The 17,543-nt window shown below is 34.9% G+C and overlaps 1 protein-coding gene across 11 annotated transcripts in view; it reads left to right on the top strand.

Annotated features, from left to right (window-relative positions):
* DNTT (DNA nucleotidylexotransferase) overlaps positions 1 to 17,543 on the top strand; it is a 130,085-nt gene that overhangs the window by 56,834 nt on the left and 55,708 nt on the right. For all 11 annotated transcript variants that reach the window (XM_064430941.1, XM_064430945.1, XM_064430942.1 and 8 more), the window contains 5 exons: positions 884 to 1,009; positions 10,778 to 10,948; positions 12,260 to 12,331; positions 15,043 to 15,166; positions 16,264 to 16,396. In XM_064430941.1, the coding sequence (XP_064287011.1) occupies positions 884 to 1,009; positions 10,778 to 10,948; positions 12,260 to 12,331; positions 15,043 to 15,166; positions 16,264 to 16,396 (626 nt within the window). The remainder of the gene's footprint in view (positions 1 to 883; positions 1,010 to 10,777; positions 10,949 to 12,259; positions 12,332 to 15,042; positions 15,167 to 16,263; positions 16,397 to 17,543) is intronic.

The following is a 17,543-nucleotide window of genomic DNA, read 5'->3' on the forward strand; positions in this document are numbered from 1 at the left end:
AAGAGCAAAGTAGTCCCCCACAATATTAATTCTGCAACCAAGTCTATCTGCTTTACAAATTGATGCTAGTGGTAAAGGCTGTTTCTTCTGCTTATGCCATGTGGAAAATGTCACTGTGAAAGAGTAGCAAGTGACATTCACTGCAGCTGATGTGAGGTAGGAATTCCGACTAGCTCTAGTGATTAGGTAGCCTACACATTCAGATATTTTTCAGTGGTTGCCCCTGTGCAGTGTACTGCAAATTTGTTTCAATGTAGAGTTATCTAAAAAAAGAGGAATTTTTAGTGCTTATATTTTTCCATATTTCTTTTTATCTTTAGTTGTTTGTTTCCATTACTAGAAATTATTTTTGGTCTAATGAGTTTCCAGGATTCCTTGCTCTACACTGTAATTGCTATTAATGGAAGTTTAGGTTTGTCCTGTAATCTGTACAAACAATTTTTTTTCCCATCTAGTTTTCCCACCAAATATCAATTTGAGCAGTATCAATTCAGCTCATGTTCTGCTGCTTATAGATAATTTCTATAGTTCACAAGTAGGCATTATAATATTCCCTGCAAGTCAGACTATAGTACTTATTGTTTGCCAGATGCATTTCCTATTAATTTCTATCCAAAAATTCTTCTGTTCTTATATATAATCAAGGCCAGTTAACTAAATGCATAACTTTTACGGATTAAGGAAAATGCTCAAATATCTCTACTAAGACAGGAATAGGACGTTTATGTCTTGTCTATCACACATAGCACGATGACAGGAATTATTATTTTCTTGCCTGCTCTTCAAAGGTTTGTATTTTGGGTTCATGAAATGTACTTTTTTTGTATTTTTAAGCTATTTGCTGTGTATGTCACTAATTCTTCTTTTTTTTTACCCTTATTAGGAGCAATCCCAATCTCCTTCTCTGAATACACCTGAATTGGAAATGCCAGCATTTATTGCAACAAAAGTATCTCAGTATTCATGCCAGAGGAAGACAACTTTAAATAACTACAACAAGAAATTCACGGTAATATTTATTCTATCTATAAAATAAAAATTAGTATGATTAGAGTAATTACTGTAATACTTGCCTCAGTGTTGATTTCTCTGTCACCCTCAACAAATTGAAGAGTAAACAGGCAGCATAATAACAATTTAAAAAGTTATAAATCTGCCATACTTAAATTAAAATTGAGTGCCAGCTTAATTGCATCCTTTAAGTATTGCTGAAAGCTTAACACAGTGGATCTTTAAATACATTAATAGTTTGTAAACACATGAATTTTTAAAACAAATGATAGAATAACATTCCAAAAAAATCCTTTCGGCCTTTCATCACAGTCTTATTTGACAAGCTGGAAGTGTGATAAACAAAGTTGGGTTTAGATGAGTCCAAGGTTCTTCATGGTTCCTGTGCTGCCTTTTGGTTTGCCCAAGTTCAGTTCTTCAAAGTATGGTACTAAACTTCAGATTTCCACCACTGAGCAATTATGAAAACAGATTGCATGTTAATTACTTTAACATCACAACCCCCCCTTTGAATTGTCTAGTTAAATAGAAATCTTGGAGACTATCATATATCCTAGTTAATGCCCATAAAATTTCACATTTCAGAGGGTATGAAGGGTCTGAGTCCTCTTGTCTAAATTCCTCTGGAGTTCTTGTGCTTAATGGCTCCTTCTGGCTCTAAATACTCAGTGACCACTGTTCAAAAGGAAACATTTCTCAGAGACTGTAAAGTAGTGCAGTGTTAATGTACCTGGCATAGTAACATGCATATGTTTCAACTATAATGTCAAACACTTCCTCATTTTTCTAAAGCTTTATTATGTATTTTGTTATTATTTATAATTTTTATGATTCTACTTTGTGTCTTCCTGTAAATACACAAAAAGATTTCAAGAAAATATTATTTGTATGATTCATATAAAAAGTATAGCAAAAGATACCAGTTATTTGTGAAGATAAACCGTTTACAAGGTAAAAACTAAAATCTCTGGGTATTCAAAACTAAAGATAAACCTACAAGGAACTCAAAAGCGTCTTGATCTGGGAATGCACAGTTAAAAATTAACATAAAATTTGGCTTGTAGTTATGTTTTGAAATAATCAGCAATTACATTAAATATATGTTACTATTTATGGTAGTCAAGTCAGTTAAACTGTTTGCTTATTTACAAAAAGTCCCTTTTTGAGCAACGTGATGGGAATTGAATTTTGACCCTGTTTTGAGCCTGAGGTTGGACTAGAGACCTCCTGAGGTCCCTTCCAACCCCAATGTTACCAATATTCCCAAAACTACTGCTTTTGAAATGGCTGCATTTTCCTACCACCTGCTAGAAAAACAAGGCTGTGATTGTAACCATTTAACCTCTTGAAAGCAGCAGTTCTTTTTCACTGTTTATAAATATCACATACAAGCTGCTACAGGGGAAAATGTCCAAACATAGACCAAACATAGTATGACTGAAACATGATGTAAAATACCAAACTTCTTGGAGAAATAGGAAGTAAGTGTCTTAGTTCTATGCTTCTTGAAAACAGTAGAATGTGGGACCTGGCTCTTTGATGAATTTTCTATATTACAACATTTTGTCAGACATCCTAAAGGTAAAAAATTAAAAGGAATGTGATGGCTAAAGGCAAAGTAAAACGGTTGCTCCCAGAAGGCACAAAGTTGTTGGTTTAATTGTCATTAGCATTTAGACCACATTCTTTGAGTAGTTTCTGTAAAACCTGTGTTTTACAAAGTCAGTCCTAAATTACTTTCAGGGTTATCAATGCAGCAGTCTTAATGTCAAAGTACAGCTTGTATTTGGTAAGTGAATATAGCTGAACACATTAGAAGTGGGCAGTTTGATGATGGGAGTATGGAGATTCCCTTCTGTTACCCTATATATCCAGCATTTCTGGATAGACACTGGGTTTTGTGGTGACAAAGGTGTCAGTTTTTCATCTTCAACATATTTTGAGAGCAATTTCTCAGAGTTCATGCTGTGTTTTTTTTCTGGAGGTGGAACTGGGCAAGTTTATATTACGTGAGTCTGTCTAGAATCAGCATCTTGACAGTTGTAATGGAGCTCCTCAGGGCTGTTGCCCTTATTCCTCACAGCCAAAGCTGGCAATGACAGCTGAAGGGTTTGGTGTTTATGGGCTGCCAGAACTGGCCCATGCCTTGGAGAACTGCCAGTTAGTCTGCCTAATGTCACAGGAGTCTGATTTTTAGATTTGCTGTTGTTTTGTTGGACTTGTATTAATCCTGTAATTCATGTTCTCAAATAAAAGCATTCCAACAGATTTCTCAGTGCAAGCACTTAGCAAATGCACTGAAGCATTGGTGTAATTCACTTGTGCATGCTGTGGGCAGCCAACCATTAAATGACAGATTTTTCTTGGGTCAATACCATGCATCCTGAAAATTGGGTCCAAACCATCTTGAGTTATGTCTTGATGGTAGCATTTTGTTATAACAACCTTATTCTGTGGGTCAGGCTTGTTCCCTTTTTTTGCAGATGTTCTGTTTGCTTTGGTAAGCTTGTTTTATGATCATAAACCTGTTATTTGCTATGAATTCTTGGATTCTTCCTTTTACTGGACTTGACCCTGATATGTTGTATCTAGTTCCCCTTTCAAATAAGTAGGAGTTGTGTTTGAGAAAGTGTAGTAATTACATTGGAACAGTCATTAATAGGCAGCAATGTGGGTGCAGCAGGATTTATATGTCCTGATTTCTTGGGAGAGGCACTTCAGGGGACTTGATTTCTGAAGAAATTGAGTAATCCTTTTTTAATCTTGAGTCCTGTTCTGCATATATTTCATCATGAAAGACTACTTATTAAAAAAAAAGTAACAGAGATATTTGAGTGCAGTTCATGAGGAAAAAGCGGTGGTTTAATATACTAGGTGCAATTTCTATGTTCAAATGTCTCACATTTTTCTGCTCACTTGCAGAAAGTTACAACAAACAGTTTTACACATGGAAGAAGCTACAGAAGGGTTGACATAAATTGCAGATGCTAAGGTTTTGTTATTGCATTCAGTATGGGGCAAGTCCCAGTCAAATTATTTATGAGCTGTTGTGTAGTAAGGCTTGTGGTGTGAAGAATACACTAAGAATGTCAGATGCCAAGGAGTAGACACTGGAACCATGATTCATTTCATGGGGTAGGGATGCAACTGCTTCAGACTGGCTCTCTGTGCAGTCTTTGGGTCCCAGTGTCCCCTGGCCTCGGGGCTGGCAGGCTGGGAGCCCCTGCCACGGGCTTTGCTGACCTGGCTGCTCCAGGAATGCCCCTGAACACATCATCCTGCTCACAGGTGAGCTGTGGCTGCTCAGATGGGCAAAGCTGCGAAACAAAAGAGCAGATCTTTGAGTAGAGTCTGTACCTTAGCAAGTTTCCTTTATGTTTGTCTTAAATATTAATGTTATTATGGAATATAATATTCCAATATTGTTCTCTGGCTTATTTGTAGCTATCTTCCCTCTCCCACTGAAAATATACACTTGGAGGCTGCATTGTGTTTTCTTGTGCTAAAATAAAAGGAGTCATTCTGCTGTGCCCAGGAGGCGTTGTTGGATTTGAATACTAATACCAGACTGCAATAAAATTCAGAAAGACATTCTTCTGTGAGGAAAATACAATTTAATTCTTACAGAGGAAACTAATTAAGTCAGAGGCAAATGGTTCTGTGATTCTGGGGCTTATTGCTAATGCTACTAGATGTTACTCTGCTTTGGCTGTTACTCATGGTAATGAGAATGTGGATGTTTAGCATGGGAAAGATGCCTGCTTTCCTTTCCACTCTGTTAGAGAAAAATAAAAAAGAAATATTTCTTTCTTCTTTTGCATCTACCAAAGAATGTATCAGTTATGCCAATGGCTCAAGCAGTTATTATTATTATTATTATTTCATTTTAAAATGTATCTCAGAAGATCCTCAATTTTAGTTTTATAATGAGCTTGGGAGCTGTGTAGTAGAAAACCACTAACTGAATGGATACTCTTAATAACAGGTAGTGTCCCACTGACACAGCTTGCTTCAGTAAAAATTCTGCAGACTGCACCTCTGAATTATCATGTGAATGTGTGCAAAGTGTATACCTATTCAAAATTAATTGATTGTTTGGTGTAAGGAGTAAATATGTATTCAGATTTTTAATATAAATGGGAAGGTGCTTTGTAAAATATAGAGTACAAACACATCTTTACTTTTCAGCAGTTTAAATTTGTATGATACATTAATCTATGTTACTTTCTTTGACCATATTAATGTATGTAACATATATGTATTTTATATTTCTTATTACACAGCACATCTATTATGTAGGTCATTGTCATGTGATTAACACTTGAGCTGCATTTCTGTGCTGTGTCAGCAGGCCTTTTTTTACATTTGTATTGTTTTCTTGTATATAATGTGGACTGATATGAAAACTCATGAATTTCTCTCTGTTTCAAGAAATGAACTTGTTATTGTTCCTTAATATGAGGAGCAACTGGAAATAATATGTTTATTTCTTGTAAAGGTGTTTATGCAGGGACCCTGAGATCATGCATATTATGCTTTTTTGTTACTTTCTCAGGTCCTTTGTTTTTCTAGCTGATGTAAAATAACATGATAAAATCTTAGAATCTGGGAAAGTATTGGGCATTTCAGTCCAGATACAAAACCAAAAAAATCAGGCTGAACAAAAAGGGGTAATTTTATTTATTTGGAAGTCTCTTTAGTCAATATTGCAGGTTGGCCTAAATTGCTTAATTCTTCTTGAAATAAGCACCTGGAAGTATTTGTTTTCTCTCTCAGCCTATACAAAGGTCATTCACATGCCAGATATTTCCTCCTACCAAAATACAAAATTGAGATTTACAGTGGTGGAAGAGAGAGGAAAATTATTTGAATGAAAGCTGCATTCTAATACTTCGATTGGTTTTGAATGGTCATCAAACACTGATGATGCTGATGTGATGAGAAGTAGGACCTGTCCTTTGGATTTGCAACCTACTAAATAAACAAGTAGAAAAGAGTGATTGAGAGGGAAAGCAGCTTAACTCAAATTGCTCTTCTGAGTATAACAGGTTCTCAAACACATACCATGTAAAATTTTTGGGTTTTTTAGTCACAGGGTGCTATTTAGCTCTCTGGCAGATTGAACTTACTTGTATAACTGCGTGTTAATATTTTTTTAATTTGTGCTGCAGTACTGTTTTCAGACTCAAGTAAGTTAGGGGCCTTTTTTATGAAAGATGCTGTACAAGCACGTTGTGAAAGCATTCAAGCCCTGGAGTGTTCACAGTCCTAATAGAGAGTAAATGGAAGAGAAACAACCGTAGTGAGGTGTGAAGCAGCTTTCCAAGGTCTGGCAGCAAAGCTGTGAGTGCAGGCATGGCTGTAAGATATGTGCCCTCTCCATGAAGCTGTAAGAAATTCTTTACAAAACAGATTAGATTTAAAATATAGGGTTTTTGTGTAATATTTATGATTTCTGTTCTAGCAGAGTCTTACATTGAGTTTATTAAAGACTTTTTTGCAAGTAGCAATGGACCAGCTCTGACATTGTTGTTGAGAATACTTTGAAATAGCACATGGGACCGTTAATTTGTTTTGCTTTTCTGCATGACTTGTAATCTGATAATCAGGCTGAATGTTATTGGGTCAGCTGTTCAGCAGACAGAAAGTAGCATGGTTTTACTGATTATTATTTTTTTTCTGAGAATCGGTGTCATATATTAGTTGAGAATCTTTCACTTTTTTGTTGGTTTCACATGAAACCAACAGTATTTTAGTCTGCATTTTTTGCATATGTAAGATGATTACTGGTAACTTTGATGATGATATTAATGATATTTTATCTTAATTCTTAAGTACCAGATATTAAACGAGAGTCAGAATTCCCCTCTATATCTGTCACCTTTCTTATTTTTAACACAATTCAGCAAAATCTTAGTGGATCTTGGATCTCACCCACTGGAATCTGGAAGTGCATTTAAACCCCGCATTTTTGCATGGTCCAAGTCTCACCAACAAACATTCCACAATTTCAGAGACAGAAGTAAAATTTTCAATAACTGAAGAACTGAAATGTAGCCCAGCTCTGTTGCATATTTAATTACAGCAGACTATGCAGAGTACTCTGAAGATAATGAAATTCTCATGTGCTGGAAACTGGTACTTTTTAACAGGTAATCTGAACACTTATCTGATTGATGAAGTGAAGGTAATGTGCTTCATGTAAGACATATAGTAGTTTAGAATAAATGGTCAATAACTTTCCTTTTTATGTCACCATAAGCTGACTTCACCAGAGATCTATTAGATGGTAAGTTTTTATTAAATAATATTAGATTTTTCTTCTCTCCTCTAGAATATTACTCAATATGAACTATACTATTTAATAGACAGCAAGTCCAGTTGCTGTCTTTTTAAATAAAGAAATGTTTTATTAAAAAGAATGTTAAAAGTAGCTTTATGTTAAAAGACATCTGTAATTAGTTGCTGCATTTGCAGGCAATGTAGTTTTTTTGCACAGAGAATAATGAATATTCAATATTCTTTAATTGTTTATTTTCAACAGCTTAATGAGCTTCACAAAGGCAGGAAAACACTGAAAAAATGTAAACTAGAATCATGAAAATGCTTTGATTATATTTTCTCACTGACTATCAACAGCCTCTGAGTAAAATGCTCCATGTGATTGTATTTTTCAGTGGTGATGGTGACACAGCTTTTCTGAGAGCTGCCCTCATGGCAGTGGTAGGGGACTGACACCTCTCTGCAGCAGGGCTGGTGCTGGGACATGCAGACACAATTATCACAAGGGCTGATTCTTCCCTGTAGAACACTTCAGATGTGCATGTGAGAAGCTGCCTTTTGGGAGTGAGAAAAAACATCCCAGGACTTTTTGAGCACTCTAATCAAGAAATGGCTTTGCCAGTCTCTGCCATTATTAACACATGCTGCTGAGCAGCTGCTTTTGGGAACCACTTTTCTGGCTATGTTTATCAGTATAGACTATTTAAACAAGAATGTATCAATTATATTTTTTTAGCTCTGCCCCTGATTAATGCTTTTAGTATTAACTGGAAATTTTTTGGCAAACACTGCTTTCTTGAGTAGTTGTGTGTACAAGTTATAAAGAAAGAAGAAGAAATCAAAAGGAATCTTAATTTCGTGAGTTGAACTGTTAATCTCACTTGAAGCAACAATTGGCATATTCTATTCCAAAGTAAGAAAGAATCTCTGAAGCTGATAATGAATAAAAAATATAAGAACTTGGCAGAGAATCCAGAAAATCTCACAACAGAGGAAACATCTGAGTTCTGTTACTGCACTTGTAAAATGTATTTCCCTATTTGCTTTGCAGTATTGTCTGTGCTGTGTCTTTTCTTCCATACACAAACTGGGATGAATCCATGTTGCCCGTGACCTCAAACTGGTAGTTTCACCTTTTTCTGCAATGAAACTCTAATGGGCCTGTATTACTAAAAATTGTGTAATTACTTACAACATAATCTGTCAACTAAATAAACATCTTAAATGTGGAAAAAAAAGGACAGTTGAATAAATCCAACAATTAGCTACTGCAAGAGATTTAGAGACAGATGTTAGGAAGCTAAGGCTTGTACATTATTTTTCTAATAGATTGGGTTTTTTTTTTGTTTTTGTGTTTTTTTTTTTTTTTTTTTTTTTTTTTTTTTTTTTTTTTGTTTGGTTTGGTTTTTTTCTCCCTCAAAGGAGCATTCTCTTTCCTCTTTTTGATTCCTTATACCCAAGGAATAATTGAATGTAAATGACAATTGAAACCTCCAGATCAGGCATGTTGCAACATTCCATAAGCTCTTTCACAGAATGTTATGAAAATGGAATTTCACAGCCCTTACTAATGAGGGTAGCTGATAAATAAATATGCAGCTAAGGGAAGGATTCTTAGAGTGAGACAAACAATGGGTAACTGATTCTTAGGGAGACCAAGGAGTGAAGTTATACTGGTGCTATAGGACAAAGCAAATTGTAGCAAGCCCTATTTTGAGGCACTTTAACATATTAATGCAGAAAAAAAAAGGGGTCTCCTCTTTTTGTTTTGTTAAAAGGAATGTTTTGCAAATCGTAGGGTAAGCAAACACAATGTTTTCTTGAATATTTAAAGTGAAACCTTCATTTTGTTTCAATTAGACTGTAATATTTATTATATAAACAACTCACCATGTCAGATGGTCTAGTTTTATAGAACTGACCCAACAATGAAATATAATACATAAATAATCTACAGTCATTGTGAAAGGTATGTTTAATTTTAGGAAATTGTTCTATTTTAGTGATCTAGAAGATGGTAGCTCAAGTAAAATCTTGTTTAAATGAAACTGTATTTATTCAATGTAGGGTGATAGATGTTGTTTTCTATTCCATAGCTATAATAAAGAGCTGACTTTACTGGATTTGCTGTCATGTCAGTGGGCTTGGGACAGATCCACCTGGAGATATTACACATGTAGCATTTAGAATGTACAAGGCCTGCTGGTTTTTACTGGCCTTTATCTTCCAATATAAGACACACAAAGGAAAATCTAAATTTTTTTTCTTTAAACTATATAAACTGTACATTCATTACAAATGAAATGAATATTGAGGCTAAACATCAACAGTGAGTGTAGGAAAAGGACACTTAATCTTTTTCCTTCCTACTTTCCACTGCAGTCATTGCTCTGGTAAGCCATTTGTTGTCTCTTGATTTTACTCACATCTATTCCAGAAACATTTCTGAGCAGGCACTTGGCCTACAGCTCGGGGAAGTGGTAATTGCAGGCAGATGCACGCTGACAGCCACTTCTCTGGCTTCTAGGTAAATATTCAGAACAATAGCACTCTCTTCTAGTAGTGGTCCACTCTTAAGCATTTCTGAAGAAATCACTTAATTTTGCGTTCTTGAAATTTTTTGAGGTTTGTGAAAGATTTCACTCAGAACTTGTTTTTCCAGCTGCTAATCGAATAAAAACCTTCATAAGTTCTTAGGCTATTCATAAAATTATTTTGCAACATTGGTTCCCTCTCAAAAGCTGATACTCTACAGTGGCAAACAGCAACAAAATTCCTCTACACCACTATGTGGTCTGTTCCCTGCATTTAATTTCTAAAATTCTCTGCTATTAAATAATTTTTAATATAGTCTGGGAGAAAAACAGACATCATATGGATGATTTAGGAAAAAAAACAACTATACAGACTTTCCTCAGGTGTTTTTGGGTGCAGTGTTAAATAAACTAAACCATAGATAGCTAAAGAACCATAAAGAAAAGATGTTTGTATTTGCAAGGTTATACATCTGAAAAATGAAAAAAAGGAGAATTTGTTCCCTAAATTACCAAGTAGAAGCATGGCTACACATTCAAAAAGATGAAAGTGGTTTCCAGTATTGCTACAGATTCCTATTTGGTGGTATCTGAAAATGCAGATGTTGCATGCTGATCTGCTGGATTACTTATGGTTGGGCATAATTCTAAAAATTAAGGCTCTATTTGACACTGAATTATAAGATCCACATGGAATACAGGAGGCAAATCTCACAAAATGGTTTTAAGCTTGCTTCTAAAATACCATTTTCATGATGCCTGGTAAACTTCAAGTTGCTAGAAAATTGGTCTGCTTTTTTTTTTTTAATGAACTCCATCTTTTCACTGTAGTATGAAGAAGTAATTATTGAATTAGCATACAAAGTAACCTTTCTAAGGAGTATACTGAATATTTTAAGCTTTTATTAAACTTTAACTTTTTGTTTTTTCTTTGCCTCCCCCTGTCCCAGGATGCCTTTGAGGTAATGGCTGAAAATTATGAGTTCAAAGAAAATGAAATATACTGTCTGGAATTTTTAAGGGCAGCTTCTTTGCTGAAATCTCTTCCATTTTCAGTAACCAGAATGAAAGATATACAAGGGTTGCCCTGCGTGGGAGACCAAGTCAGAGATATCATTGAGGTAATGTACTTCTGAATTATCTGCCAATTGATTCTTTTACAGAGCAGCATTTACAGGTCACGGGGAGGAGCACTGGTACATCTATGTGTGTGTACAAACCTTCTGCATTTCCTGTAAAAGCAATGCATTATTTATGCTTCTAACATAGAAAAAAAAAGAATGAAATTATTTTTGGAAACCTTTTGTTGTAAAACAAGGCTCAGTCATGGAACCCCCACTCAAAGGAATGAGGGTAGCAAGTGAATAAATACAAGGGAAAAAATAAAGTAGTGTCAGCTTTGCATGTAATTTCTAAGGGCTCACTCTGGAATGCAACAGGTTAACTGTTAATAGTTTTGTTCATGTGACTTCTGCCCTTGGCAACATCACTTTTACTCACCTGAATGCTTTATTAGAAATATATTTTTTGTGGAAGTGGTAAATATTTTAGTACTTTAATGTTAAATCTTATCTTGCTACGTTATAGCAAGTTATATATAGTTATAGCAGAGCCTTTTAGCCAGGTGATGGATGAACTCTATATTCTTACTGGAACTTGGAGTATTCCTTGCATTTTCCTTTAATTTTTAGCTTTTTCAGGACCCACATCTCCGAGTGCTGCTGTTGCAGCAGGCAGCTGCTCAGGGGTCATTGCTGAGTGTTGTGCTGTGCTCTGCCTCCTCATTTCCCCATTCCACCAGTTAAAATGCAGCCTCTGAAGGGCTTTTAGTACCTTCTGTGTGGGGCTGGGATTGCAATCGTGATCCCACAAAAAATAGGATGGTTTGTTGGGGTTATATTGGTGGTTTTCTTTCTTAGTGTTGTTTTGAATTTTTATCAGAAAGACTAAAAGTATTGTACACTCCAGAAAAAATGTATTTGTTCTTACAGTGGTCTTACTTTTGAAAGTAGAAAACGTAACCAAAAAATGGAATCTAATTTTCAGGACAAGTCATTGATAGCTTGTGATAAATAACTGCTTTCTTGTTGTGACTTTATGAGTAAATAAGTACTGTGAAATATATTCCATGGTCCCAGTTTCTACTTCATCCTTGAGTAAATTTATGAGTAAGTAAGGACTGTGAAATTTATTCTGTGATTCCAGTTTCTCCTTCATCGTTCAGTAATTTTCTTTCTTTAAAAGAGCTGCAGAATTTGATCCTAAGGGACTAAAACAATAGGCTTGCTAGGGGTTCTCTTTATTGATTAATAAAGATTTATTAAAATCTGATTAATGAAGATTGATTTTAGATTATTTCACTAAATCTTATAATTGTAGTAAGATCTTAAAATTGATTTAATTTTTTATAAATAATATTTTTCTTTGTTTAGGAGATTATTGAAGAAGGAGAGAGTTCTAGAGTTAAAGAAGTGTTAAATGATGAGCGATACAAGGCATTTAAGGTAAATCCTTTGAGTTTTGTTGCTGCTGTTTAAAATTTCCCTCCCTTTAGTAGAACTTGGACAAAGCTTTCAATTTTATTATAATGGGACAACCAATATTAAGTACAAAGAAAGATAAGTCTTGAATGAAAAGAAAGGGAAATTGAGAAACAGTGACAAGGAATAATGTGAAGTATCTTTCTATTTTTAATTAATATGATGTATACATAGTTGCTCTTAAGTAATATAATGCAAGTTACTCTTTGCTGCAAGTTGAATGTGATGTTGGTTTCGTTTCTGCATCAGCTGTTTATAATTTTAAAATTACTTCATTTTATTCTGGAATTAAGAAAATACCAGGTGAAGAAGATGGCTCAGATTTATTGTAATTCTCTTTTGTGTGAGGCAGGAGGACTGGAGCTGTTTCTTTCCTAAGCACATTGTAGAGTCTTAGTCACACAACTTCACAGTTGCAGGGAATCTAAACCACATAAATACTGCAGTTCCCATTACTGAAATTTTATTGAATTCTCCATTAGAAACATGTAAGATGAACAAACAAAAAAAAATTGTCTTTATTTTTGATCTCTGTAAATACCCTCTGTCTTCAGAAAAATTAAAACAGAGTAAAACAAATGGAATTGTTTAACTCTCCTTGGCATCACTAATTTTTGCTTCAGCTATCCAAAGGCTCTTCCATTCTCTCTGACCTACAATGCAGGTATGGAAGGATATTCAGAGACAGCTGTTGATGCCATCTCTAGCAATATTCAAAAAGAGGTGCAAATTCACATGTGTAGCAGGATTCAAGAAGCAAACTTGCTTATTAATGCATGATTGCATTACAGCATGATTGAGGAACAGCTATTAAATCTTACACTTCAAGGTTTAAGAAAATCTCTTGGAGATTAGAATAAAATCTATCAGGAGACAAATTACCTCGAATACGCTTTATGCCATGTTTCACTAGCAAAATTACAACAAACTTAGGTGGCCCTACCTCTTAGCTGAGCATACATTTCAATGTTTTGTCTAAATTAGTTATAACCAGTTGTTTCCACCAATTTTTTAAATGAGAGTCTAAGAAGAATCTCATATTACTGAATTCCTAGATTTTACTGTTTAGCATAGTCCTGGTACCTGCTGCTACACTTATCATGGCTTGAAAGATCACTGCTGGCCCCAGGGCCACGGTTATCAAATGACTGAATTAAATTATAGTCAATGTTTTAGATGTAGGGACATGAAGTGACAGGATCAGTTTGCTTTCCTACCGAAGTGGGTACTGCAGAAAGTGAGTTTGTGTAATTGGTTTCACCAGCTGAAAAGAAATGGGCTCCCTGTTACTTGTGCTGCACTGCTGGAAGCATCTCTAGCATCTAAGAACATGATAAATAACAATGGATCTTAGTAAAGAAAGAAAAAACCACCATTTTTCTTTTCCCCCTGAAAATTTGGGTGCATAGAATCCTTTTTCTGTAGTTCTTTGTCTCAGTGTTAATTAAGTCTCCTAGAATCATTTAACACCCAGCAACAGACCCTTTTGAAACTATTTCAGCACTAGCAAAAACACTAAAAGATAACAATCGAAGTATTTAAAAAATCATATCCTTTTATAAGCACCCATGATTCAGACAAAGAGTAGGTAATTTCGTACATAATATACAAAATGTAGGGCAATTCCTATTTAATATTATCAATTAATTTGTTTTTTCTCTTTTTAAATCTTAATTATTTCCAAGGAATTAATATCTTCACAAAAACACAAAATAAAGCTAGCAGGCTTGGAATTCAGAGGTTGTAGATTCAATAGAAAAGAGCAGTTATTAATGTCTTACTCAGCTACTCATTGAATTCTATAAAAGTACAATGCAAGGTGGAGAGCTACAGTACTGACAAACTGAACATAAAGAATGTGCTTTTAGGCAAGCGTGAAAGTTTTCCCTCTTTCATATCAGTGTTGATCTGAGATAGTGATCCAGTGAATAATGCTTACAGCTTCTGCTTTACATCCTTTCATGGGTAATAACTTGGTGAACAGCATTACTTTGTAATAGATGGAATATGACCACACAAAAGTTTCTGGTGGACTGGTAGATTTTGTGGTTTTTTAGGTTGTTTTTTTGTGTGTCAGATTTTGGTTTGTTTGGGGATGTGTGTGTGGGGTTTTGGTTTTTGTTTTGGGTGGGTTTTTTGTTTTGAGTTTTTTGCTTGTTTTTTGTTTGTGTTTTGGGGGGGTTGGTTTGTTTTTTTTTTGTTTTTGTTTTGAGAGCTGGTAATGCATAGAGCACAAACCCATAATGTCAGTCAGATTCTGAAGATAAACTTGTGACATCTCTTGTTCTATCCGGTCAGTGTCAAGGAATCAAGCTACCTAATGTTGCTGTTTGATTTCTATTAAGAAATTGAGTAAAAATAAAGAATACTACCCTTATTTCAAACCTTAGTTAAAAATCTACATTTTAGTAAATTATATAAAGGTGCAAGAACTACTGCTGTATTTTTGTTTGGATTTCATGTTAATGAGAACTGTCCACATATAAAACCAGTTCTCTGTTCAATGTAGTCATGTAAAGAAGGGAAGCTGAATCTTTTTGTATCGCACTATTTGTCTTCAGGGTAGGCTTAACTCTGCCCATTGCTTTCCTTGAGAAACCTTGTTGTTGCCTACTTATTATTAATTCACTGCTCCTTTAGAAAAAAATACTGAAATGTTTTTCTACTGACCTTAGCAATTTACTTCAGTCTTTGGAGTGGGAGTGAAGACATCTGAGAAATGGTACAGAATGGGTTTGCGAACTGTGGAAGAGGTAAAAGCTGACAAGACCCTGAAGCTGTCAAAAATGCAGAAAGCAGGTAAGGTGAGGTGTCATAAAAACTTCTATCTCAAGTTCTAAGAACTTGATAACAGAATCACAGGGGAAGGCAAAGCTCATTTAGACATCTGTTCTCTTGCTGCAGTCTTGTGAATACTGAATTATTAGGTGAAGATACTTGGACCAGCTGAGCTCCTGATTATAAATGGTATCATCTAAAACATAGGAATATGCATATTTTTAAATTGCTTGCACAGATACCAAATGAAATCTCTTATACACAAAACTATTAATGGTTCATTATTGCACAGGTTGTGAAAAAATTACAAAATTGGGAATGCCCAGAATTACTTTTCAGAGGAGATCAATCTCCCTCAAGGCAGCCCTAATTTACTGATAAATCTAGACTTGTAATAAAGTACTTATAAATTTTTTCTACAATCCTAGCACATCTTAGCTTTAAAATATTAAACATGACCACATGAATAATATTCCTTCCCCACAGATTTTGTGTGTATGCACTGTTTCCCTAAATAAATGAACTCATTTAAACTAAGAAATTAGTTACATTAAGGAAAACATATTTTATGACATTAAAATAATGTGACTTTATTTTTGCACTAAATTTGTCACCTCAGACTCCCTTGGATTAGATTTCTCGTATTCATGCTCCTTTGTCCCTCTTTCTTTTACATGTCATATTCAAATGTGAAGCAAGCTGCCATACTGGGTTCCTTCAACACAAACTCTGTGATCAGAAATAAGATAGCTGGGATATTTCACATACTTCTGAGCTCTGTACTTGTGTAGAACACCATTATTTTGGGAAGACTGCCTTTTGAAACAGTACATCCAAAAATGCCATTGATGGGAGCTGGTAGGGAAGTCAGAGTAATTTATAAATATTCAGGTCCTGAGGAAGTGGAGCAATTATTGTGATTGCTACGTTGACAAGTTACATGATAAATTATAATGACAAAAATAGATATAAACTCTAAGGACAAAGATGAGGGAAGAGGCTGTCTTTGGCCTGTGATCCCTTGTACCCACCTCACCTGTGATTTGGGTCTTGCATAATGCTGTGTATATTTTAATGTTTCTGTGGAGTGATCAGCACTTTTCTCTTTTGATTTCCAGGGTTTCTCTACTATGAGGACCTTGTTAGCTGTGTGTCTAAGGCAGAAGCAGATGCAGTGAGCTTGATTGTCAAAAATACTGTATGTACATTTCTACCAGATGCTTTAGTTACTATAACTGGTGGTTTCAGGAGGTGAGTGAAAAAAAATGGAGGTCACTTGGTTGTTTTATGCAGGTGCATAAAAAAAAGATGTTTATGTCTTGGAAAAAATTAAAGAAGCTTTGTGAGAAAGTATCAGCGTTTGTTTTCAACATTTTTTGTGGGTTTGTTTGTTGATTTTTTTGGTTTTTTTCAAACAGGAGAGCAGTTCTATTCTCTATTCTCATAGAACTCAAAATATACAATTCTGTGACTCTCATGCACCTAGAACTGATAGGGGAGCAAAAGACAGAAGAATATTAATAATTAATGTATCACCTGTGTGCTTTAATATTGTAAGCCTAGATAGGTCAGACTCAATCCAGTACTAAATTAAGACCTTATATAATTTAGAATTTCTAAAGTACAGTGATTGTGTTGAATATTTTTATCATCTTTGTCCCTTTTCATGATATTTATAGTTATTCCTTGTATATCCCATATTTATTATAGGAATGTTAGTAGCCTCCAGCTACATAATTTCAATAAAACTGTGTGGTCAATAAGAAGCATTAGGCTTAAGTAGGAACCCTGATCAGAGTTTCAGGAACAAGGTGAAATTTTATGTTCAAAACCTCAAGTGTCATCATTCTGTGAGTCTTTAAGAGACATGTGGTGTCTCAAGAGAGTCTCTGTTTAAGAGAGTCCTTGTTTAAGAGGCTGTCCCCTCTGATGCAAATCAGAGATCTTGTGTTATTAGTAACTTGGATGCAACTGATTAACACATCTAGATGGGTCAGAGCCTCACCAGTTATTTACTGAAAAGTCCCAGTTTCTTCTAGTACAATGCATTTGTGGGATTTGTTGGTAGCATAGTTTGCAAAGTTTGACTCTCACAAATCAAGTATAAGCCTTTTGGCTTGCTTATTATTGTGGGGAGATATGATAGTCATTCTCTTTTTTATTAAGAAGAAGCTTTTGTATCTCTAAATGGGTGTATCAAGACAGAAGAGAAATTATTTAAGTACCTATTGATGCCTACTAGTGGGTAATTCTGTATACTAATTACATGCCTTTAACTGTATAAGTATATATTGAGCTATAGGTTTCAATATGTCAGTCCTAATGATATTTTACCAGCCCATGGAAAACAAATGCTACAGTGTAGGATTTGCAGATAACTTGATGGATTGAGTTGCCT

The sequence above is a fragment of the Passer domesticus genome, chromosome 8 (genome assembly GCF_036417665.1).
Source record: "Passer domesticus isolate bPasDom1 chromosome 8, bPasDom1.hap1, whole genome shotgun sequence".
NCBI lineage: Eukaryota > Metazoa > Chordata > Aves > Passeriformes > Passeridae > Passer > Passer domesticus.